At 46.0% G+C, this 25,000-nt stretch overlaps 1 protein-coding gene across 1 annotated transcript in view; it reads left to right on the top strand.

Annotated features, from left to right (window-relative positions):
* Positions 1-25,000, top strand: part of col11a1a (collagen, type XI, alpha 1a) — a gene marked incomplete at its 5' end in the record, with an annotated part of 155,517 nt that overhangs the window by 59,376 nt on the left and 71,141 nt on the right. The window contains 15 exons of the mRNA XM_079489267.1: positions 133-216; positions 2,987-3,043; positions 4,685-4,738; positions 5,565-5,618; positions 6,249-6,302; positions 7,621-7,674; positions 9,945-9,998; positions 10,227-10,271; positions 11,778-11,831; positions 12,946-12,990; positions 15,847-15,900; positions 18,669-18,713; positions 23,006-23,059; positions 23,283-23,327; positions 23,808-23,861. Coding sequence (XP_079345393.1) covers positions 133-216; positions 2,987-3,043; positions 4,685-4,738; positions 5,565-5,618; positions 6,249-6,302; positions 7,621-7,674; positions 9,945-9,998; positions 10,227-10,271; positions 11,778-11,831; positions 12,946-12,990; positions 15,847-15,900; positions 18,669-18,713; positions 23,006-23,059; positions 23,283-23,327; positions 23,808-23,861 — 807 coding nt within the window. The remainder of the gene's footprint in view (positions 1-132; positions 217-2,986; positions 3,044-4,684; positions 4,739-5,564; positions 5,619-6,248; positions 6,303-7,620; positions 7,675-9,944; positions 9,999-10,226; positions 10,272-11,777; positions 11,832-12,945; positions 12,991-15,846; positions 15,901-18,668; positions 18,714-23,005; positions 23,060-23,282; positions 23,328-23,807; positions 23,862-25,000) is intronic.

Below are 25,000 nucleotides of genomic sequence, written 5' to 3'. Positions count from 1 at the left end.
TGTGTGTGTGTGTGTGTGTGTGTGTGTGTGTGCGTGTGCGTGTGCGTGTGCGTGTGCGTGGGCGTGGGCGTGGGCGTGTGCGTGTGTGTATGCGTGTGCGTGTGCGTGTGCGTGTGTGTGTGTGTGTTACAGTTCCGCTTCGGTGGGGATGGAGAGAAGGGTCCCGTGGTTTCGGCCCAGGAAGCCCAGGCTCAAGCGATCCTGTCCCAGGCCAGGGTGAGTGGAGCAAAATGGCTGTGTGTGACTGTGTGACTGTGTGTGTGTGTGTGTGTGTGTGTGTGTGTGTGTGTGTGTGTGTGTGTGTGTGTGTGTGTGTGTGTGTGTGTGTGTGTGTGTGTGTGTGTGTGTGTGTGTGTCTGTTAAAAACACTGTGTGGGGTCCACGGACCACCCCTGGTGGGCTCAACAAGTGGACCACAACGGGGGAGGGGAGGGGAGGGGAGCTTGTAGCACGGCTATTTTCAAATGGCCAAAATAGTATGTTTTGTAATACTAATCTACAAAGTGACTAGGTAATTGGAAATACCCCAGTAGAAGTAAAAGTATTGGTAATTGGAAATACCCCAGTAGAAGTAAAAGTATTGGTAATTGGAAATACCCCAGTAGAAGTAAAGGTATTGGTAATTGGAAATACCCCAGTAGAAGTAAAAGTATTGGTAATTGGAAATACCCCAGTAGAAGTAAAAGTATTGGTAATTGGAAATACCCCAGTAGAAGTAAAAGTATTGGTAATTGGAAATACCCCAGTAGAAGTAAAAGTATTGGTAATTGGAAATACCCCAGTAGAAGTAAAGGTATTGGTAATTGGAAATACCCCAGTAGAAGTAAAAGTATTGGTAATTGGAAATACCCCAGTAGAAGTAAAAGTATTGGTAATTGGAAATACCCCAGTAGAAGTAAAAGTATTGGTAATTGGAAATACCCCAGTAGAAGTAAAACCACCTCAAAATGTTACTTAAGTAAATGTACTTAGTTACTTTCCACCACTGAGGTTTGGGTTTGACCTTGAGCTGTGGGGAGTCTAGCCTAGGTCGCGAGAATTCACATTATCACGTGTCTTCTACTGGCCGGTCTGACCCCCAGCGCTGGGTGGGCCTTTATTCTACTGGCCGGTCTGACCCCCCAGCGCTGGGTGGGCCTTTATTCTACTGGCCGGTCTGACCCCCCCAGCGCTGGGTGGACCTTTCTTCAACTGGCCGGTCTGACCCCCCAGCGCTGGGTGGGCCTTTCTTCTACTGGCCGGTCTGACCCCCCAGCGATGGGTGGGCCTTTCTTCTACTGGCCGGTCTGACCCCCCAGCGATGGGTGGGCCTTTCTTCTACTGGCCGGTCTGACCCCCAGCGCTGGGTGGACCTTTCTTCAACTGGCCGGTCTGACCCCCCAGCGCTGGGTGGGCCTTTCTTCTACTGGACGGTCTGACCCCCCAGCGCTGGGTGGGCCTTTATTCTACTGGCCGGTCTGACCCCCAGCGCTGGGTGGGCCTTTCTTCTACTGGCCGGTCTGACCCCCCAGCGATGGGTGGGCCTTTCTTCAACTGGCCGGTCTGACCCCCCAGTCAGCCCGGCCTGCAGAAGAAAGGCCCACCCCCAAGTGCTGGGTGGGCCTTTCTTCTGCAGACTGGCAGTCTGACCCCCCCAGTGCTGGGTGGGCCTTTCTTCTGCAGACTGGCAGTCTGACCCCCCCCAGTGCTGGGTGGGCCTTTTAGCAGAGATCAAAAAAGTGGAAGAGCCAATCAGCTGTGCAGTCCTCATTTAGACTGCATTCACATCCAATCACATCCATTTAGACTGCCCTCACATCCAATCACATCCATTTAGACTGCCCTCACATCCAATCACATCCATTTAGACTTCCCTCACATCCAATCAGATCCATTTAGACTGCCCTCACATCCAATCAGGTCCATTTAGACTGCCCTCACATCCAATCAGGTCCATTTAGACTTCCCTCACATCCAATCAGATCCATTTAGACTGCCCTCACATCCAATCAGATCCATTTAGACTGCCCTCACATCCAATCAGGTCCATTTAGATTGCCCTCACATCCAGTCAGATCCATTTAGACTGCCCTCACATCCAATCACATCCATTTAGACTGCCCTCACATCCAATCACATCCATTTAGGCCCAATTTACACTGGCAGCCAAATCTAACCTGAATCAGATCTGAGCCACATCCAGATCGAAATCAGATTTGTTTGAATAAGTCTAAAAGGTCACATACAGGTCACATGGAATCTGATTTTGTTTTGAGTCTGAGACCTCTGAGTCACACTCAGAGGTGGTTTCAAATCTGATTCAAATCTGATTTCAGGAGATCCGTCTCAATCTGAACGCAACGACCTGATCTAAATCAGATTCCATGTGACTTGTGTGTGTTTAGACTTATTTTAACAGAGGAGAACAGATAGGTTTGGCTGCCAGTCTGAACACGATCTGATCGGATCTGGTCACCTACAAACGGCAGTGTCAAAGAAGAATTGAGAAGAAAGTCTGATTTGAATCTGATTTGACTTGATGTGACTTCAGTCTGAATGAGGCCTAGAGGCAGATTTTCTGATTTTCGTTCCTCAACGTCACCTTCATTATTATTATTATTTTTTAATTGCATTAATTCCTGTGAGGCGGCAGTGGATCAGCGGTAGAGTGGCCGGTAGAGCGGCCGGACAGGAACCTTGAGGTTCCCGGTTCGATCCCTGTGGGCTCCCCCAGAGTCAGTGTCAAAGTGAATCCCTAATTGCTCCTGATGTGCTGGTTGGTGCCTTGCATGGTTGCCTCTGCCATGCATGAATGTGTGTGTGATTGTGTGTGTGAATGGGTGAATGTAATGCACAATCTATTTGTAAAGCGCTCTGGATAAAAAAGCGCTATATAAAAGCACCATTTACCATTTATGGAAATTTGGGAAATTACCTGGATGTTTTCCATCGTCATTGTTTCTGCCACTCCTGTTAACCTGTCTGTATTGTTTTGGTCTCCCCACAGCTGGCGATGAGAGGCTCCTCGGGACCCATGGGTCTGACGGGACGATCTGGGCCCGTGGTGAGTTACAATGTTCTTTAATATACGTCCACCAAAACACATTTTTATTGGTAAAAAGGTCAACTGCCTTCCGTCTGATAGAAAAGTATTTGAAAGCCATAGTAAAAGATACCGGTTCTGTTCAGCATTTATCGTCTCCCGTCTTTCCAGTGGTCTCGATAAGAACCGTGCTCGATAAGCCTGATCGATAAGAACCGTGCTCGATAAGCCTGATCGATAAGAACCGTGCTCGATAAGCCTGATCGATAAGAACCGTGCTCGATAAGCCTGATCGATAAGAACCGTGCTCGATAAGCCTGATCGATAAGAACCGTGCTCGATAAGCCTGATCGATAAGAACCGTGCTCGATAAGCCTGATCGATAAGAACCGTGCTCGATAAGCCTGATCGATAAGAACCGTGCTCGATAAGCCTGATCGATAAGAACCGTGCTCGATAAGCCTGATCGATAAGGTGCTCGTTATCAATGAAAAAAATAATGAGCTCCATCCCTACTGAGCATTACATTACCTTATTGTAATCAGACGTGCAGATCGAAGGTCTATATATCTGTATAAATCCTGGTAGAGTGTAGTCGGTGCACTTTGAACATAATCTGATAAGAGACAATGGGCAGCTCAGACCACTGACGGTCCCCACCAGCCCCCCCCACCCCCCACCCCCCACCAGCCCCACTTGATCTATCACGTCTTAGGCCTCAGATGTAGGCGTATTATCAGATGTATTGATCTATCACGTCTTAGGCCTCAGATGTGGGCGTATTATCAGATGTATTGATCTATCACGTCTTAGGCCTCAGATGTAGGCGTATTATCAGATGTATTGATCTATCACGTCTTAGGCCTCAGATGTAGGCGTATTATCAGATGTATTGATCTATCACGTCTTAGGCCTCAGATGTAGGCGTATTATCAGATGTATTGATCTATCACGTCTTAGGCCTCAGATGTAGGCGTATTATCAGATGTATTGATCTATCACGTCTTAGGCCTCAGATGTAGGCGTATTATCAGATGTATTGATCTATCAAAAGGATTTTGCACGCCTGTCATTATGCTGCAATAAGTCGGCACTGCTAAAAACATGGACGACATTGTTTTCGGTCTTTTTGATACAGAGACAGGCATGGCGGCAAGACCAGAGCCATAGAGTAAGACAGAGTTACGCAAACTTACGTTCACTTCATGGGGCTTCAGTCCAATGGCAGCTCTCCTACATAGACTTCTATTGGCTTCAGTCCAATGGCGGCTCTCCTACATAGACTTCTATTGGCTTCAGTCCAATGGCGGCTCTCCTACATAGACTTCTATTGGCTTCAGTCCAATGGAGGCTCTCCTACATAGACTTCTATTGTAGAATGGGGACAACAAATAGGGACAAGTCCTGGACCGGAAGTAGGCAGAGATGCATTGGACTCAGGGCAACAGCCCAGCTTTAATGATCTTAAATCCCTGTACAATACTTTAAAACAGTTGTCATGTTGCACACATGCTTAAAATAGCTCTTGTTTGCGCCAAACAACAATGCTTGGAATTATCGATACACAGTTGGGTAAACATCGCCACCTGCTGGTATATATTGTTGTCCTGGGACAGAAATGAGAGGTGTTTTTGTTGCTTATTTTATGGTCTTTTCCCTCAGGGCAGACCTGGATCATCTGGACTGAAGGGAGAAGGCGGAGACCCCGGCCCTCAGGTAAGAAAAAAATACAAAAACCCCAAAAAGAAACAATTGACACTTAAGTTTAACAGCGGGCGACAGCCAGACAAATCTTCCTGGAAGTGCATTATTTATCTTTGGAACTACTGGAGAAAGCAGGCGAACAGGTGATGGTCGAAAAGTGGGCGGGAGGAACGTCACCTTTTATATAATAAATATGACAACGCTGCTCCTGTGGAAGGGTTATCATTTACTTATATTGAACCTATAATAAACAATGTAATATAGGTATGGATTTGCACACTCAAGTCATACATTAACGTTCCAATATTGTGGAGCTCCGGTTCATGGACTAAGAACCAAAATCTGAGACAAACCAGAAGCAGATTTTCGTTTAAAAAAATACTTAAACATAAATTGATGAGTCCTTTATAGATGAAGTTTTTTTTTTTTCCTATTTTTTTGTAAACACTGTATTTGTTACTATATTGGTCATTGTTGTCTCTATTAAATGCAGAGCGACGTCACTGTTTTAGCTGATAACTAGATCTTGTCTGTTTTAAATTTGTTTTTTATTGTATACATTTTTGTGTGGACTCCAGGAAGACTAGCGACCACTATGTGGAAGATAATGGCGATCCGAATAAAGAATAAAATAATTTAAAAATAAAGAACTGAACTGGTCGGTTCCCAACCAGTGGAAAAGATGCCTAAGATTCCCCCCTATGGGGATTAATTACAACACAAATTAACACAAATAGCGGGCGGTGAGGTCTGTTCCACTTGTTGATGAGCCCAGTCAAACATGGCTGCCTGGGCAGTCGCACTAAGCTGTTCTCTGTGTCCTCTGTCCTCTCCACAGGGTCCTCGAGGGGTCCAGGGATCTCTGGGACAGGTCGGCAAGGCTGGCAAGAGGGTGAGTGGTGTGAACTGGCTGACCTGTGTGTGTGTGTGTGTGTGTGTGTGTGTGTGTGTGTGTGTGTGTGTGTGTGTGTGTGTGTGTGTGTGTGTGTGTGTGTGCGTGCGAGCGAGGGGCTTACTCAACAAACAGCATGCTTGATTACATGCCTAAAAAAGGTCCGCAGAGTCTCCGATCCCAGCAGGATCAGAGCCTCCAATCCAGGAGTCTTAACTCCACCCGGGCCAGGAGTTTTAACTCCACCCGGGTTAGGAGTCTTAACTCCACCCAGGCCAGGAGTTTTAACTCCACCCGGGTTAGGAGTCTTAACTCCACCCGGGCCAGGAGTTTTAACTCCACCCGGGTTAGGAGTCTTAACTCCACCCGGGCCAGGAGTCTCGACCTGATTGACTGCCACAAAACTAACACATGCCAGTCGCACGCACATTAGTAACCTGGATTAATTCGTGACTCACATTGTAATTGGTTGGTAAATTGACTCACATTATACTGTAATTCATTGGTAAATTGGTAAACTATGGTCAGTGCTGTATATTGACATTATCGTCTCCCGTGTGCCCCCTTCCTTCCTGTCTGAACCTGACCTGTCTCCCTTCCTTCCTGTCTGAACCGTCATCTTTCTCCCAGGGTCGCGCCGGAGCGGATGGCGGTCGTGGAATGCCAGGAGAGTCGGGTGGCAAGGTAAGGAGTTCTCTGGAGGCCGAGCTGTTGGCGCCACGCGTCACGCAACGTCGAGTCACGCCACGTCGTGTTGTGTCGCGTCGCGTTACGCCATTGACAATCGCATGAAATTGTGATGATTCTTGATATAAAGATCAAGAACAAGCCTTGAAGATCTGCTATTTTCAGCATGCAACCGAGCATAACTTGACTTGTCTTTTAGTTCTACTGGATCTCTTCTCCACTAGTCCCTCCCTGACTTTTAGTTCTACTGGATCTCTTCTCCACTAGTCCCTCCCTGACTTTTAGTTCTACTGGATCTCTTCTCCACTAGTCCCTCCCTAACATTTAGTTCTACTGGATCTCTTCTCCACTAGTCCCTCCCTGACATTTAGTTCTACTGGACCTCTTCTCCACTAGTCCCTCCCTGACAATTAGTTCTACTGGATCTCTTCTCCACTAGTCCCTCCCTAACAATTAGTTCTACTGGAGCTCTTCTCCACTAGTCCCTCCCTGACATTTAGTTCTACTGGATCTCTTCTCCACTAGTCCCTCCCTGACATTTAGTTCTACTGGATCTCTTCTCCACTAGTCCCTCCCTGACATTTAGTTCTACTGGATCTCTCCTCCACTAGTCCCTCCCTAACAATTAGTTCTACTGGATCTCTTCTCCACTAGTCCCTCCCTAACAATTAGTTCTACTGGATCTCTTCTCCACTAGTCCCTCCCTGACTTTTAGTTCTACTGGATCTCTTCTCCACTAGTCCCTCCCTAACATTTAGTTCTACTGGATCTCTTCTCCACTAGTCCCTCCCTGACATTTAGTTCTACTGGATCTCTTCTCCACTAGTCCCTCCCTGACATTTATTTCTACTGGATCTCTTCTCCACTAGTCCCTCCCTAACAATTAGTTCTACTGGATCTCTTCTCCACTAGTCCCTCCCTAACAATTAGTTCTACTGGATCTCTTATCCTAGTCCCTCCCTAACATTTAGTTCTACTGGATCTCTTCTCCACTAGTCCCTCCCTGACATTTAGTTCTACTGGATCTCTTCTCCACTAGTCCCTCCCTAACAATTAGTTCTACTGGATCTCTTCTCCACTAGTCCCTCCCTAACAATTAGTTCTACTGGATCTCTTCTCCACTAGTCCCTCCCTGACATTTAGTTCTACTGGATATCTTCTCCACTAGTCCCTCCCTGACATTTAGTTCTACAGTAGAACTAAATGGCCGTGCGTTGTGCGCCGTACACCGTACGCCGTGCGCCGTGCGCCGCTCGCTGTGCGCCGTGCGCTCACTCCCAGTGAGTAACCTCCGCTGTGTGTGTTTTCCTTCCAGGGTGACCGGGGCTTCGACGGGCTGCCTGGACTGCCCGGTGAGAAGGGACACAGGGTGAGTACAGTACAGCCGTGATGACCTCTGTGACCTCTTGTGCACTGCACACGACTACAGCAGGGCATGACATTAACGCTGAGTTCTTACAGTTCATTAAGGACTACCGTATTCATACTCCTAAACGGTGGTTAGTAAAAACATTATTTTTATATAGTATTTTATAACTCTATGAGTAAGACAGCGCTCTCCCTCTCCACAAAGCGGGGTGAGTGCAGCAAAGCATTATGGGCATCGTAGTAATCCACTAGTGAGACCAGTGTCCATGACATCACAGCCACTTTGAAATACAAAAATATCTAAAAACACAAATTACATAAAAAACCCAGGAAAGTGTCTCCCAAACATCACTAAAATAAGATCTGGTTGCAAAAGTCTACCACCGCGGCTCAGTGACGTCATGTTGTAGTTTTAGTAAAAACAGAGAGATGTGTTTGGGTGAGCGGTGAGTCTCTTACCACCGCGGCTCAGTGACGTCATGTTGTAGTTTTAGTAAAAACAGAGAGATGTGTTTGGGTGAGCGGTGAGTCTCTTACCACCGCGGCTCAGTGACGTCATGTTGTAGTTTTAGTAAAAACAGAGAGATGTGTTTGGGTGAGCGGTGAGTCTCTTACCACCGCGGCTCAGTGACGTCATGTTGTAGTTTTAGTAAAAACAGAGAGATGTGTTTGGGTGAGAATTCCATACTAGAAGGCTTTCTTACCTTTATTTCTAGTTGTTACGTCCCCACCAAAGAGGTCCAAGTGTTATTTTGTGCAAAAGCGCATTATTGGTTATTTCCCCTACCATAAGCCCTCAATGAATTGCATTGAATTGCATTGAATTGAATGGGGCATTGGGGTGTTGTGCTAATTAGCTTATTTCCATCACTCAAAAATATTTTTTTGATATCCTCTCTTCATAATGTAAATAGTATCCCAAGCAGCACACTTTACTACTTATTTAGATGGAAATAAGATAATTAGCACAAAAAGCAAACCCCCATTGAGGGCTTATATTAGGGGAAATAGCCAATAATGCACTTTTGCACAAAATAACACCTGGACCTCTTTGGTGGGGACAAATAAAGATAAGAAAGCCATCTAGCATGGAATTCTCCTTTAATGTAAATCACTCTGGATTAAGAGCGTCTGCTAAATGCCTAAATTGTAAATTCTAAGTAACAAATTGAGCTGCATGTTTTTGTCGTAGCTTACTGTCGTCTGTCATGTAATACGTACTCTAAAGTATGATTGGACCCCAAACTGGCATCAAATGAAACCCCTCGGTTATTACTAGGGATTATCCGTTGGTTGGAAGTCGGGACAGACATAGTTTTGGATTTATTCCATTCAGGACGGGAACCCCTTTTGGTGTTGTAAGGATTATGTTATACTTTAAAGCTATTGAAAAATAGCAGATCTACAAGCTCATAGCGCTTCCACCTGATTAAGCAGGTGAGGGTGTGATTATTGCCACGACAGTGATGCGGTCAGGAACGAGACGTAGTCGAGTTCCGCAAGCATCAATCACAGTGGCAATAATCACGTTAAACCACACCCTCGAGTGTAATATTGCAATTATACAACAGTTAGGGCCTACCCTTAAAACTAAGACAAACATATTGTTTTAATGACAGATGTAGTCACTACGACCACAAATGTCCCAAGAAACTAGCTAGCCTAGCCACCGAGTTTGCTAGTGCTCTGGGAGAACAGAGCAGCTGAATTCTTTGTTTTGATTAGGTGTGGAGTGGTGCTCGTTTGAACCACGGCTAGAAGGCTGTTTCAACCAATCAGATTGCTTCCTCGAAACGACCTGTTGTATAATGTCTGTTATGATTTGTTGATTGTAGCCCCAAGGCAGTGAGTAAAGATGTGTGGTATCCAATCCATACAGGCATCCATCTTTTCACCCGTTGTCTAGTGTAATCCTGGGCGCTAGACTCCCTCTGCCAACCTGGGGAGAGCAACGGACTTCACTGCATGAGGAGTTCAAGTCGCTTCTTTTCACCTGACAGAGGGGGGAGTTTCTTTCCCCTCCATCGGGTGCCCCAGCTGGCCAGGGGGAGGCAGTATAGAGGCCAGGATTACGGCATGTTATTGTTTTTTTTGTGAGGGTACCTTCCCTGGGGGACGCGGGGAGAACATGCAAACACTATGGGCGCTGATAACGCGGCATCGAACCCAGGACCTTCTAGCTGTGAGGCGACAGCACTGCCCCCCCCCCCCCCCCCCCCCCCCCCCATTTATCACTTTCTTAACTTCTCTCCATGTTTCCTTTCCTTCCAGGGAGAGATCGGACCCATCGGACCACCTGGCTCCCACGGAGAGGACGGACAGAGAGTAAGTGACACGTCATTTTAACTCACAACGTGTAGCCAAAGTATAAAGTCATGGTTAAAGTGGTTAAAATCCGGATTATTTCCCTGGTTTTACCGGGTTAAGGATGACGTGGCCATTCTCCCATGAGGCCATTTGACATAGAAATGTGTTTTTGCTTTGCGTGAACATTGTGCGATCGACGTGCTGACGTCTCTCTCTCTCTCTCTCTCTCTCTCTCTCTCTCTTCAGGGCGAGGATGGAGAGATCGGGCCACGGGGGTTGGCAGGAGAGAGCGTAAGGCTTATTTTATTTATTTTTCTTTCAGCAACATAAGGTTCGGGATCAAGAGAAACGATACTCATTAGGTTGCCTTAACAGGGTTTCAGGCCATACGTAAAGTCATTAGGTTGCCTTAACAGGGTTTCAGGCCATACGTAAAGTCATTAGGTTGCCTTAACAGGGTTTCAGGCCATACGTAAAGTCATTAGGTTGCCTTAACAGGGTTTCAGGCCATACGTAAAGTCATTAGGTTGCCTTAACAGGGTTTCAGGCCATACGTAAAGTCATTAGGTTGCCTTAACAGGGTTTCAGGCCATACGTAAAGTCATTAGGTTGCCTTAACAGGGTTTCAGGCCATACGTAAAGTCATTAGGTTGCCTTAACAGGGTTTCAGGCCATACGTAAAGTCATTAGGTTGCCTTAACAGGGTTTCAGGCCATACGTAAAGTCATTAGGTTGCCTTAACAGGGTTTCAGCCCATACGTAAAGTCTTAACAGGGTTTCAGGCCATACGTAAAGTCTTAAATGGATTGATATAAAACAAAAACCTCTTCCCTGGAAAAGGGATGGTTCCTAATATCATCCAAACTTCCTGAAGGGCGAGACCCCTTTGGCAGAGGTTTGGGTTTTGTAGTTACCTTACCATGATGTAACTAATTATGTGGACAAGAAATCAATATTAATTGCTCCATTGATTAGAAATTGCCCACTGAGCACTAGTCTGCAATTAGACTATAACTGGTCTACGTTTTTTAGTGGTCTAGACTTAGACTTCGATTACCTGTTTTTTAAACATCTCTATTATACTCTAACTATATTTGAACAGTTTTCAAAACGTCTATATGAGCCACTCTACCAAATTGTTTCAAATTCAGAGTTGGAAATTCTGTGAAATTCATATGATTTAAAAAAAAAACTATATTCATGTTGCACCAGATGAAGATTTATTTAAAACCAACGTTTAATAAATTGACAAAAATCATTGAAATGTAGGAGTTAGAGGTTACAGCCACCTCCCAATAGAAAGTAACATATAAAGTATATATTATATATTAAATGTTGTTCTATCTCAATAAATGTATGGTGATTAAATAGATCATAAGATGATATTTGTACACATGTATATATGGTCTGACTACTTAATTGTTATTTTTCATTGTGGGACTGCAATTTCAACCAATTTGGTAGAATTGCTCACATATAGACCGTCTATATATTTCTGTTGAAACAACATTGTTTCATCGTCTAATCTAAGCCTAGACTGCTAAAAATAACGTTCATTTTTAGACCATTCATTACCCATTTAGACCTATTTTTGACGCCTAATAGCCTGAGAAATTCCCAGTGGATGATAATTCAAAGTATTATGCTCCTCATTGACTTTGTGACTGTATTTCAGCACTCTGGCCAGCAGGGGTCAGGCTTACTTCACTGAACATTGTACAAAGGTACAGTACAATATAGGCAATAATTAATCAGACTATTTTAACGCCTTCTTTCTGTTCTCTCCCTCCCATACAGGGTCCCCGAGGTCTGCTCGGACCTAGAGGTTCCCCCGGACCCCCCGGACAACCTGTGAGTATCCATCATCATCATCCCCGGACCCCTAAACCCTTTTTTTCTCAAACCGTTTTGTGTCATTTACGTTTTCATCCACGGTCGGCAGCCCTGAATTACATTGTTACGTTATTGTAAAGACTAGAGTCCCATTTATGTGTCTCTAATGATGATCCTTTAATTAACACAAACGCAGCACCTTAAATGTATCATATTATTATAGTGGTACTTAAAACCGTTTGACCGCTACCATTATTCAATCCCTCCGCCGCGTCCTGCCAGGGTTTTATCGCGCGTCACACTTACTTTGAAGAGCCAAATATCCGTAATCGCATTTTACTATGAAACCATTCCGTGTGTTGACGAAGCTGGTGCTTGTTCTCTCGGTCGGTGGTGGAAAAAGTGGACCGCGAGTATCACAGCGCCTGCTACAGGCCGTTGAAAACGCTTGTCTGGGACAAAGCGACCCCTGCAATGTCGCTTCTGGAGATAAAGCCGTCTGAAAACAGAGCAGGCAATGTAAGTGGATGCGCGCGCATCTTCAAAATGGCCACGGCCATTGGCTCAGAAGCATAACAGAGCTAACGAACGGTAGCTTTTAATACAATCGTATAAAAACATGCATTAAATAATACATCGCTGTTAAAACGGCTTTTCCGGGTGTGGCACCGTACGCTATTCTACGTGTCTATGTTCCTGGCAGGCCTCGTGTTAAATATGAAGGGTAAATCCCCCCCATAAGATACAGCATGTGGTGTTAAATATGAAGGGTAAATCCCCCCCATCAGATACAGCATGTCGTGAGAACACTGCCGCTATGCCTTTACATTCCACTTTGACCCCCAGCATCGCTGTTCTGGTGGAAACATTCACCCCCCCAAAAAATAGCAGATCTTCAAGATCACAACGTGTCACCCTGCGACACGGTGTGAGCTTGTAGATCTGCCTTTTCAGAGCCTGAGCGCAACCAAACATAAAAATTACTTATTTTTCTACTGGATCTCTTGTCCACTAGTCCCTCAGTAACATGTTAGTCTTTGTTTTAGTCATCATAGCTTAGTTTTTATTTAGTTTTAGTCAGTCAACACCGTGTTGTGACGGAGTGTTATCTGACTGTTTTGGATCTCCGCAGGGTGTCGCTGGAGTGGACGGCCCGCACGGTCCCAAGGGGAACATGGTACGTAACGAAATAGAACACACACACACACACACACACACACACACACACACACACACACACACACACACACAGTCCCAAGGGAAACGGCACGGTACAAAATAGAACACACCGGCACAACGGCGTGCTGCTAGCGCATGATATATACACACCGTTTCCCTCCCAGTAAAACATCCGCTTGGAATGTTATCAACCGATAATCACCGCTATGTTCTTATCAGGATCATGATAATCACCGCTATGTTCTTATCAGGGTCACGATAATCACCGCTATGTTCTTATCAGGATCATGATAATCACCGCTATGTTCTTATCAGGATCATGATAATCACCGCTATGTTCTTATCAGGATCATGATAATCACCGCTATGTTCTTATCAGGATCATGATAATCACCGCTATGTTCTTATCAGGATCACGATAATCACCGCTATGTTCTTATCAGGATCACGATAATCACCGCTATGTTCTTATCAGGATCATGATAATCACCGCTATGTTCTTATCAGGATCATGATAATCACCGATATGTTCTTATCAGGATCATGATAATCACCGCTATGTTCTTATCAGGATCATGATAATCACCGCTATGTTCTTATCAGGATCATGATAATCACCGCTATGTTCTTATCAGGATCATGATAATCACCGCTATGTTCTTATCAGGATGATGATAATCACCGCTATGTTCTTATCAGGATCACCGCTATGTTCTTATCAGGATCACCGCTATGTTCTTATCAGGATCATGATAATCACCGCTATGTTCTTATCAGGATCATGATAATCACCGCTATGTTCTTATCAGGATCATGATAATCACCGCTATGTTCTTATCAGGATCACCGCTATGTTCTTATCAGGATCATGATAATCACCGCTATGTTCTTATCAGGATCACCGCTATGTTCTTATCAGGATCACCGCTATGTTCTTATCAGGATCACCGCTATGTTCTTATCAGGATCATGATAATCACCGCTATGTTCTTATCAGGATCATCACCGCTATGTTCTTATCAGGATCACCGCTATGTTCTTATCAGGATCACCGCTATGTTCTTATCAGGATCATGATAATCACCGCTATGTTCTTATCAGGATCATGAGACGGAGCCAGTTGGGACATTTCCTACATACTGGCTGTTATACCACTTATACCACTTATACCGCGAGGAGGCGACGTGGACACGTGGAAGTGAAATTACTGACGCCGATTATTTGCTATTATTACGTGGCCGGTTAAAGGGGAATACCACTCATTTTCAACATTTGACTATGTCATTAATATACCTTAGAGCTGTTGTGTGGATATAATAAAAAAAGGTCCCCCCCCATTCTGTGTTGCCTCGAACTGGAGGTCAGTGACACAAACGGCTGAAACATATCTGGCCAACGGACGTGTTTATATACAAACCTTTGTCTCGCCGCTGCTGTACTCAGTCAGAAGGACTTCTGACAGTGGTGGAAAGTAACTAAGTACATTTACTTGAGGTGTTTGTACTTTACTGGAGTAAACTTCCAATACTTTTACGTCTACTCCTACTGCAGTACAGCTGAGAGGCAAATGTAGTACTTTTAGCAACACAACATTTATTTGAAAACTTTAGTCACTTTGTACATTTGGATTATTATTACAAAACATTCACATTACCCACTTCAGCACTATTTCATGCACATTTTGACCATTTGAAAATAGACGATCTACAATGTGGCACATTTGTGAGCTTGTAGATCTGCTATTTTCAAACATTTGAAAACTTGAAAAAAACATTCTGCATGATGAGTACTTTGTACTTTTGGTACTTCAAGTACATTTTGAGTACTTTTTTAGATTACATTTTGAATTCCGGACTTTTACTCGTTACAGAGTATTTCTATATTGCAGTATTGGTACTTTTACTTACAAGTAAAATACTTGAGTACTGTGTTTTTCCACCACTGTCCTTCTGAAGTATAGGTTTTGTGAGTGGTTGCTATGGCGACGCACACTGTTTATGCTACAGTCAGGTTGTTAATGTCTTCTTTTAGGATGCACAGCTGTCGGGGTCAAGGGTCATATTGGGGGTCAAGGGTCATATTGGGTGCCCGTCTGAGAAGACCCGAGAAAAGTGGTTTGTTTTGAAGCACTTTGTTTCAAACCCAGAGGAGGAGGAGTCCCTATTTAGGGCATGATGTCGTTCTAGGCTCAAACTTTCTAAAAAAATATATAATAATGTCAAAAAAAGTAGTGAAAATAGCAGATCTAGAAGCTTGTGAGCTTGTAGATCAGTTATTGTCAACTCTTCCTCTGTATGGCGAAGGAAGTCTAGGTCTTAAAGGACCACTTCACCACTTTTCAACCCATCTTCCTTATAATTGGTCCTCACTGATGTTCAGAAACACGTCTACCAGTGACATCATTGTTAGGCAAAAAATATATATATTTAGATTTGTATTATCGCGAGAACGATGGCTTCCATTATAGCATCAAGCTAGGTGGGTGGTGAGACTCTGAACTCAGTTCCCAATATGACCCATCAATCAATCAATCAATCAATCAATCAATCAATCAATCAATCAACCAATCAATCAATCAATCGATCAATCAATCAATCACTATTTGTCACATACAGATTCAAAAGTTGTCAACTCTATCTCACTGTCAATGTTTCTATTTAATTTCTCTGCCTTCTAACAGGAGTGGTAAGTATTTGTTCTGTCTCAAAATGCCAACCCTGTGCTGTACTGCGTGCAACACTACAGTGTACTTCCTGTTCTACAGCATGTTTTAGAGCCTACACAATATAATGTTTCATTTCTGATTAAAATTAAACCTACATAATGTCTCTCTTCTCACGTCTGTTACCTGCAGGGACCTCAAGGAGAGCCCGGACCACCAGGCCAGCAGGGGATCCCGGGGACACAGGTGATTCATACGCACACGCATGCACACACGCACAAACGCACGTGCACACACACACACACACACACACACACACACACACACACACACACACACACACACACACACACACACACACACACACACACACACACACACACACACACACAGCAGGGCATCCCGGGGACACAGGTGATTCATACGAACACGCACACACGCGTCTACACACGCGTCTACTTTTACATAAGTAAAAAAATAATACAAAAGGGAGTACTAGTATTCTGTCACACAGCCCCTCTCAGGACAAAGGGAATGAAGCTCGGCAGACAGACAGCCAGCCAGCCAGACAGACAGACAGGCAGACAGACAGGCAGACAGACAGGCAGACAGACAGACAGGCAGACAGACAGCCAGCCAGCCAGCCAGACAGACAGGCAGACAGACAGGCAGACAGACAGGCAGACAGGCAGACAGACAGACAGACAGACAGACAGACAGACAGACAGACAGGCAGACAGACAGGCAGACAGACAGACAGACAGACAGACAGACAGACAGGCAGACAGGCAGACAGGCAGACAGACAGACAGGCAGACAGACAGACAGACAGACAGGCAGACAGACAGGCAGACAGGCAGACAGACAGACAGACAGACAGACAGGCAGACAGACAGGCAGACAGGCAGACAGACAGACAGGCAGACAGACAGGCAGACAGGCAGACAGACAGACAGACAGACAGACAGGCAGACAGACAGCCATTCTACCACAGAATGCATTTTAACCCATTTAGGTCTGACGTCAACATTTTAAAAATGTATTTTTTTCCTGAAAAACCTCATGTTTCTGTATCAGTGGTTCTCACAGGGTTAAACCTCATGTTTCTGTATCAGTGGTGCTCACAGGGTTAAACCTCATGTTTCTGTATCAGTGGTGCTCAATATTTCATGTCAAGGACCCCCACAATTATATGTAATAGAAGCAAAGATTTGAGTTAAAAACTGAAACTCTGAAAGAATATATATTCAAAGATTTGAGGCACATTTTCAAGTAGCGGACCTACAAGCTCACAACCGCTATGAGCTTGTAGATCTGCTATTTTTCAATAGCTAAAGTATAACATATTGCATAAAGGGGAGGCGTCCAAAGGCGTCCTGTGGCATGGAATGAGTTTTAATTAATACACCAAAAGGGGTTCCCGCCCCCAAAATGGGTTAATTTCATTAAAAAATTCCCAAAGCATTCTAAATGCTCATGTTGATTAGGTGATGTAATGGTGATGTAAAACAAACGGTGCCAACACAAACATTAAACGCCATTAAACCAGTTAGACTTGAGCTCGATTCTTCATAATGTCTGCTAAATCAGTTTTCTGAAAAAGACCATCTGAAAATATGTTGTTCCAGGGACCCCCCCAGAAGCAAAGATTTTAGTTAAAAACATTCGCTCTGAAAGAATATATATTCAAAGATTTGCGCCACATTTTAACATTGTGTATAAACCTAATTTTAAACCTGTGTATAGGAGGGGCTAGCACCCCTCAAAAATAGAGCACTGACCTGACGGGCCTAGTTTAACTGTTAACTCGGTCTATGCCGAAATCGGGGGAAAACTCTCCTTTTGCCAAAAACGAGAAATCTCGTGTTTGGTTAATGTCGTTTAATCCAGAATTAATAGTATTTTATTTACTTTTATTTATTTTTTTAGCATCCGTGGCTAGCCTCCGGGGGTACCCATGTTGTAACGTCGTCATATCCAAAATGGTCCTCGTACACGCAAACACACACGCACATGATCCCAAGCAGTCACAGAATTACTTCCCCCTCAAATATAGACTCAGAGACTCTACTCTGGCATCAGTACCGAGTTTAACCACCAGATGGTGGCGTAGGATCGGTTAAATGAACTCTGGGAAAGTGTTAATTATTTCAGCAGATTTTGAGTTGGTCTTAATCTTAGTCTTTTGACAAACACACAATTTAGTCTTAGTGCTATTTTAGTCTTCTGAAATTCCTTAGTTTTAGTCTATAGTCTTAGTCGACTAAATATCAAAAAAAAATGTTAGTCTTTTAGTCTTAATCTTAATGCAATGTTTATTTTACAGAAATATTTAGTCTTAGTCTGCGCGCGCACACACACACACACACACACACACACACACACACACACACACACACACACACACACACACACACACACACACACACACACACACACACACACACACACACACACACACACACTTTTTCCTCAACTATTTTTGGAGGGTTTATCTTGGGGGGGTTTGGGGGGGGAACCATCTGAAAGCATCTCATTCATGACAGTGGAATGCATGCAACAGCTGCCGTGCACACACACACACACACACACGCACACGCACACACACACGCACACGCACGCGCACGCACACGCGCACGCGCACACGCACACGCACGCGCACGCGCACGTGCACGTGCACGCACACACACACACACACACACACACACACACACGTGCACACACACACACACACACACACACACACACACACACACATGCACGCGCACAGGCATAATGAGGCAGTCGTATACAAACACGGACGTGCATATTATGGGGGTGTGTTAATGGGTGCGTGCCAGTGTGTACACATCACATTTCATGTGCATGTGACTGTGTGTACTGTAACATACCTGCGTGCACGCACGCACGCACGCACGCACGCACGCACGCACGCACGCACTCACGCACTCACGCGCACACACACTCTCCAGAATGGACTGTCATGCTGTCTCTCGTCTCCTCTGCCTCCTCAGGGTCTCCCTGGACCTCAAGGACCCATCGGACCACCTGGTGAAAAGGTACGTTGTGATCGTACAATTCGGGAGTTTACCGGAGTTTGTTGGAACGTTTATCGGGAGTTTCCTGTGATATACACATCCGTATTCCATGCTTTCTGCGCCGTGAGATTGGCCCTCTTGGTCCTCCCTCCACTGCAGATTCGAGTGAAAATCATCCGATAATTCCCAGTAGGTTATACTTAGCAAGCCGATCTTATCTACTGCACATGCTGGGAGCCTAGTGAGAAACGACAAGCTTCCTCATACCCTCACCTAAACATAACCACAAGCACGGAGCAGCACCTAAACATAACCACAAGCACAGAGCAGCACCTAAACATAACCGCAAGCACAGAGCAGCACCTAAACATAACCACAAGCACGGAGCAGCGCCTAAACATAACCGCAAGCACAGAGCAGCACCTAAACATAACCGCAAGCACAGAGCAGCACCTAAACATAACCGCAAGCACAGAGCAGCACCTAAACATAACCGCAAGCACAGAGCAGCACCTAAACATAACCGCAAGCACGGAGCAGCACCTAAACATAACCACAAGCGGAGCAGCGCGGTCCCAACCTTAACCGTCGTTTTATCAATGCCAATGGCAGCCAGGAGGCTCCCAGACTACATGCAGTAGGTCGATAAGATCGGCTTGATAAGTATAACCTACTGGGAAGTATCGGTTGATACCATTCGAATCGGGTGACCTCCGGGTGACCTCCACTACAGCCCTACGTCGACTGGCGGACAGTGGCAGGTCCCCCTTATTATAGAGGCTAGGCCCCTCCCACTGGACCGTACCAACTTAGGCCCCTCCCACTGGACCGTACCAACCTGAAGTGCTTCGACAATTAACACATTCCATCCGTAGGAGGTCTGGAAACGTCCTAGGGAATCCAATCGACGGATGCATAGGACGTGTGTACACGTCCTCCTAGCGCATCCTCAATGATACCAGGCGAGAGAAGAATATTCAGAACTTTTTCCTTTTTTAAATTTTTGAGTCGGACTCTCGGCCACCGTACGCTTCGCTCTTCGGTCATAGTAGCGTCCCGTTCACTAGCCTGTTAGTGTCCCGTTCACTAGCCTGTTAGCGTCCCGTTCACTAGCCTGTTAGTGTCCCGTTCACTAGCCTGTTAGTGTCCCGTTCACTAGCCTGTTAGTGTCCCGTTCACTAGCCTGTTAGTCCCGTTCACTAGCCTGTTAGTGTCCCGTTCACTAGCCTGTTAGTGTCCCGTTCACTAGCCTGTTAGTCCTGTTCACTAGCCTGTTAGTGTCCCGTTGACTAGCCTGTTAGTGTCCCGTTCACTAGCCTGTTAGTGTCCCGTTCACTAGCCTGTTAGTCCCGTTCACTAGCCTGTTAGTGTCCCGTTCACTAGCCTGTTAGTGTCCCGTTCACTAGCCTGTTAGTGTCCCGTTCACTAGCCTGTTAGTCCCGTTCACTAGCCTGTTAGTGTCCCGTTCACTAGCCTGTTAGTGTCCCGTTCACTAGCCTGTTAGTGTCCCGTTCACTAGCCTGTTAGTGTCCCGTTCACTAGCCTGTTAGTGTCCCGTTCACTAGCCTGTTAGTGTCCCGTTCACTAGCCTGTTAGTGTCCCGTTCACTAGCCTGTTAGTGTCCCGTTCACTAGCCTGTTAGTGTCCCGTTCACTAGCCTGTTAGTGTCCCGTTCACTAGCCTGTTAGTCCTGTTCACTAGCCTGTTAGTGTCCCGTTCACTAGCCTGTTAGTGTCCCGTTCACTAGCCTGTTAGTGTCCCGTTGACTAGCCTGTTAGTGTCCCGTTCACTAGCCTGTTAGTGTCCCGTTGACTAGCCTGTTAGTGTCCCGTTCACTAGCCTGTTAGTGTCCCGTTCACTAGCCTGTTAGTCCCGTTCACTAGCCTGTTAGTGTCCCGTTCACTAGCCTGTTAGTGTCCCGTTCACTAGCCTGTTAGTGTCCCGTTCACTAGCCTGTTAGTGTCCCATTCACTAGCCTGTTAGTGTCCCGTTCACTAGCCTGTTAGTGTCCCATTGACTAGCCTGTTAGTGTCCCGTTCACTAGCCTGTTAGTGTCCCGTTCACTAGCCTGTTAGTCCCGTTCACTAGCCTGTTAGTGTCCCGTTCACTAGCCTGTTAGTGTCCCGTTCACTAGCCTGTTAGTGTCCCGTTCACTAGCCTGTTAGTGTCCCGTTCACTAGCCTGTTAGTGTCCCGTTCACTAGCCTGTTAGTGTCCCGTTCACTAGCCTGTTAGTGTCCCGTTCACTAGCCTGTTAGTGTCCCGTTCACTAGCCTGTTAGTGTCCCGTTCACTAGCCTGTTAGTGTCCCGTTCACTAGCCTGTTAGTGTCCCGTTCACTAGCCTGTTAGTGTCCCGTTCACTAGCCTGTTAGTGTCCCGTTCACTAGCCTGTTAGTGTCCCGTTCACTAGCCTGTTAGTGTCCCGTTGACTAGCCTGTTAGTGTCCCGTTCACTAGCCTGTTAGTGTCCCGTTCACTAGCCTGTTAGTGTCCCGTTCACTAGCCTGTTAGTGTCCCGTTCACTAGCCTGTTAGTGTCCCATTGACTAGCCTGTTAGTGTCCCGTTCACTAGCCTGTTAGTGTCCCGTTCACTAGCCTGTTAGTGTCCCGTTCACTAGCCTGTTAGTGTCCCGTTCACTAGCCTGTTAGTCCCGTTCACTAGCCTGTTAGTGTCCCGTTCACTAGCCTGTTAGTGTCCCGTTCACTAGCCTGTTAGTGTCCCGTTCACTAGCCTGTTAGTGTCCCGTTCACTAGCCTGTTAGTGTCCCGTTCATTAGCCTGTTAGTGTCCCGTTCACTAGCCTGTTAGTGTCCCGTTCACTAGCCTGTTAGTCCCGTTCACTAGCCTGTTAGTGTCCCGTTCACTAGCCTGTTAGTCCCGTTCACTAGCCTGTTAGTGTCCCGTTCACTAGCCTGTTAGTGTCCCGTTCATTAGCCTGTTAGTGTCCCGTTCACTAGCCTGTTAGTGTCCCGTTCACTAGCCTGTTAGTGTCCCGTTCACTAGCCTGTTAGTGTCCCGTTCACTAGCCTGTTAGTCCCGTTCACTAGCCTGTTAGTCCCGTTCACTAGCCTGTTAGTGTCCCGTTCACTAGCCTGTTAGTCCCGTTCACTAGCCTGTTAGTGTCCCGTTCACTAGCCTGTTAGTCCCGTTCACTAGCCTGTTAGTGTCCCGTTCACTAGCCTGTTAGTGTCCCGTTCACTAGCCTGTTAGTGTCCCGTTCACTAGCCTGTTAGTGTCCCGTTCACTAGCCTGTTAGTGTCCCGTTCACTAGCCTGTTAATGTCCCGTTCACTAGCCTGTTAGTGTCCCGTTCACTAGCCTGTTAATGTCCCGTTCACTAGCCTGTTAATGTCCCGTTCACTAGCCTGTTAGTCCCGTTCACTAGCCTGTTAGTCCTGTTCACTAGCCTGTTAATGTCCCGTTCACTAGCCTGTTAGTCCCGTTCACTAGCCTGTTAGTCCCGTTCACTAGCCTGTTAGTCCCGTTCACTAGCCTGTTAGTGTCCCGTTCACTAGCCTGTTAGTCCCGTTCACTAGCCTGTTAGTCCCGTTCACTAGCCTGTTAGTGTCCCGTTCACTAGCCTGTTAGTGTCCCGTTCACTAGCCTGTTAGTGTCCCGTTCACTAGCCTGTTAGTGTCCCGTTCACTAGCCTGTTAGTGTCCCGTTCACTAGCCTGTTAGCGTCCCGTTCACTAGCCTGTTAGTGTCCCGTTCACTAGCCTGTTAGCGTCCCGTTCACTAGCCTGTTATTGTCCCGTTCACTAGCCTGTTAGTCCCGTTCACTAGCCTGTTAGCGTCCCGTTCACTAGCCTGTTAGTGTCCCGTTCACTAGCCTGTTAGTGTCCCGTTCACTAGCCTGTTATTGTCCCGTTCACTAGCCTGTTAGCGTCCCGTTCACTAGCCTGAAAATGTGCGAAATTTGTGGCAAATCTGCAAAAAACCCAAATGCTTACCACTAGCTTTCTTCACAAAATGTGTTCATAAAGGTGTCTACTATAACATATACATTTGTTCCAACCCAAATCCCTTGGGAAACTTTGTGACCACCGGTGGTCCCCGGGATTATGGATCCATGATTATGGACCTTGATATCATTATGGATAAGGTTGAAATCCACTGTTGTACACTAGGGGAAAGTTAGCAGACCACAAAGTACAGAACCAACCCGGGTCAAGTTTATTTGCGCGGTTACTGCAATCTGGAGGAAGTGTGCATGTCCTCGAGGTCAGCTGATCGATGGCTCTGCGGGTTGTTGCACGCAGGTGTTGTTGTTGTGACCTACAGTATGACCCTTGACCTTTGCTTCCTTTGTACAGGGACCTCACGGCAGGTCGGGATTGGCTGGCTTACCTGGAGCAGATGGCCCTCCGGTAAGTACCGTGACCTTTATACCTTTATATCACCCGAATACTATATCACTATTGTCATGCTCACACACGCACGCACGCACGCACGCACGCACGCACGCACGCACGCACGCACGCACGCAGTTGTTACAGTACATATTTGGCATTACAGTGTAAAAGCTTCACGTTCACTTTTCTGAATCAACTAAATGATTTTCCCCGACTTTTCCTCGTCTCTCTCTTGCAGGGTCATCCTGGTAAAGAGGGCCCCCCGGGAGAGAAAGGAGCCCTAGTAAGTACCTGGTTCTCAAATGTTTTATTTTTAAGGACCCCCCCGGCCCCATAAGTCTGAGAGTGTACAAATGGAACCAAATGGACCCCGGCCGTAAGCGGTCCATTTGGTTACAGACCTGTTATAGTCATTCAGGGCTGTGTCTGTATGTGTTTCTGGTGATATTGTCGGGGAGGCGGTGGCTCAGGGGTAGAGCGGCCGGATGGGAACCGTGAGGTTCCCGGTTCGATCCCTGTGGGCTCCCCCAGAGTTAGTGTCCTTGAGCAAGACTCTGAACCCCTAATTGCTCCTGATGTGCTGGTTGGTGCCTTGCATGGTTTCCTCTGCCATCGGTGTGTGAATGTGTGTGTGAATGGGTGAATCTATGTAAAGGTGTGTATATTTATGAATGCACCATTTACCACTCATTTTATTTGAAAATGTAATTTTGACCGAAATGTCCCCATAGTAACCGTGTCCTCTCCTGCTGTGTCTCTGTAGGGTCAACATGGTCCTCAGGGCCCTATCGGCTACCCTGGCCCGCGTGGAGTCAAGGTACTGTAACTATTATACACACAGTCATAGTCCTAGTCTGTTGAATAAAATGTAATTTATTTTTTTTGCCTGATTTCACACTCGGTTTGCACGCTGAAAATATCCGATCTCATCGACACATCTCATCACAGCGCTGTGTGAGCTTGTAGATCTGCTGTTTTTCAGAGTGCCCAAGCGGAAACCAAACATTTTAGTCTAGTAATTTTTGAGGGGCGCTAGCCCCTCCTATATTCAGCTATTAGTGTAGATTTTCATCCTACACAAACATTAAATTCCCGTTGACAATGAATGGAGTATGTACGTCATTATGTGGACGAGCAAATCGACATGTTACGTCATGATGACGTACGACGATAAGAACGCCCCTCATTAAATCGTGAGGGGAGCGTGAGTCGTAGAAAAGACTCATCAATGGCCTATGTTCCGAAAGGAATACAAAGGACTAAAGGTGGCCTTACACTAGCCGATAATCGGGCATTTTTTGACGCTCGGGGGGTGCCCGACTCAATCGATCTGCTCGGGGCGCGATCGGGATCGACCCGATCAACATCAAGCATGTTTGATATTTGCTCTGCCCCGCTCCGATTATCCTGTAGTGTGTGGTGCTATCAGATTTCAGATTGAAAAGAATCGGCTAGTGTAAGGCCACCTTTAGTAAGTAAGTCACTAAATCACACGGGTGTGATTATTATTTTTGTCTTGGTTTTAGTCATCATCACAGCTTAGCTTGTATCTGCCTGTCTGTGTGTGTATCTGCCTGTCTGTGTGTGTATCTGCCTGTCTGTGTGTGTATCTGCCTGTCTGTCTGTGTATCTGCCTGTCTGTGTGTGTATCTGCCTGTCTGTGTGTGTATCTGCCTGTCTGTGTGTGTATCTGCCTGTCTGTGTGTGTATCTGCCTGTCTGTGAGTGTATCTGCCTGTCTGTGTGTGTATCTGCCTGTCTGTGTGTGTATCTGCCTGTCTGTCTGTGTATCTGCCTGTCTGTGTGTGTATCTGCCTGTCTGTGTGTGTATCTGCCTGTCTGTGTGTGTATCTGCCTGTCTGTGTGTGTATCTGCCTGTCTGTGTGTGTATCTGCCTGTCTGTGTGTGTATCTGCCTGTCTGTCTGTGTATCTGCCTGTCTGTGTGTGTATCTGCCT

The sequence above is a fragment of the Electrona antarctica genome (assembly GCF_951216825.1).
Source record: "Electrona antarctica genome assembly, chromosome: 20".
In the NCBI taxonomy this organism is placed as follows: Eukaryota; Metazoa; Chordata; class Actinopteri; order Myctophiformes; family Myctophidae; genus Electrona; species Electrona antarctica.
The sequence above is the reverse complement of the archived record's forward strand: the minus strand, read 5'-3'. Positions and strand labels throughout refer to the sequence as shown.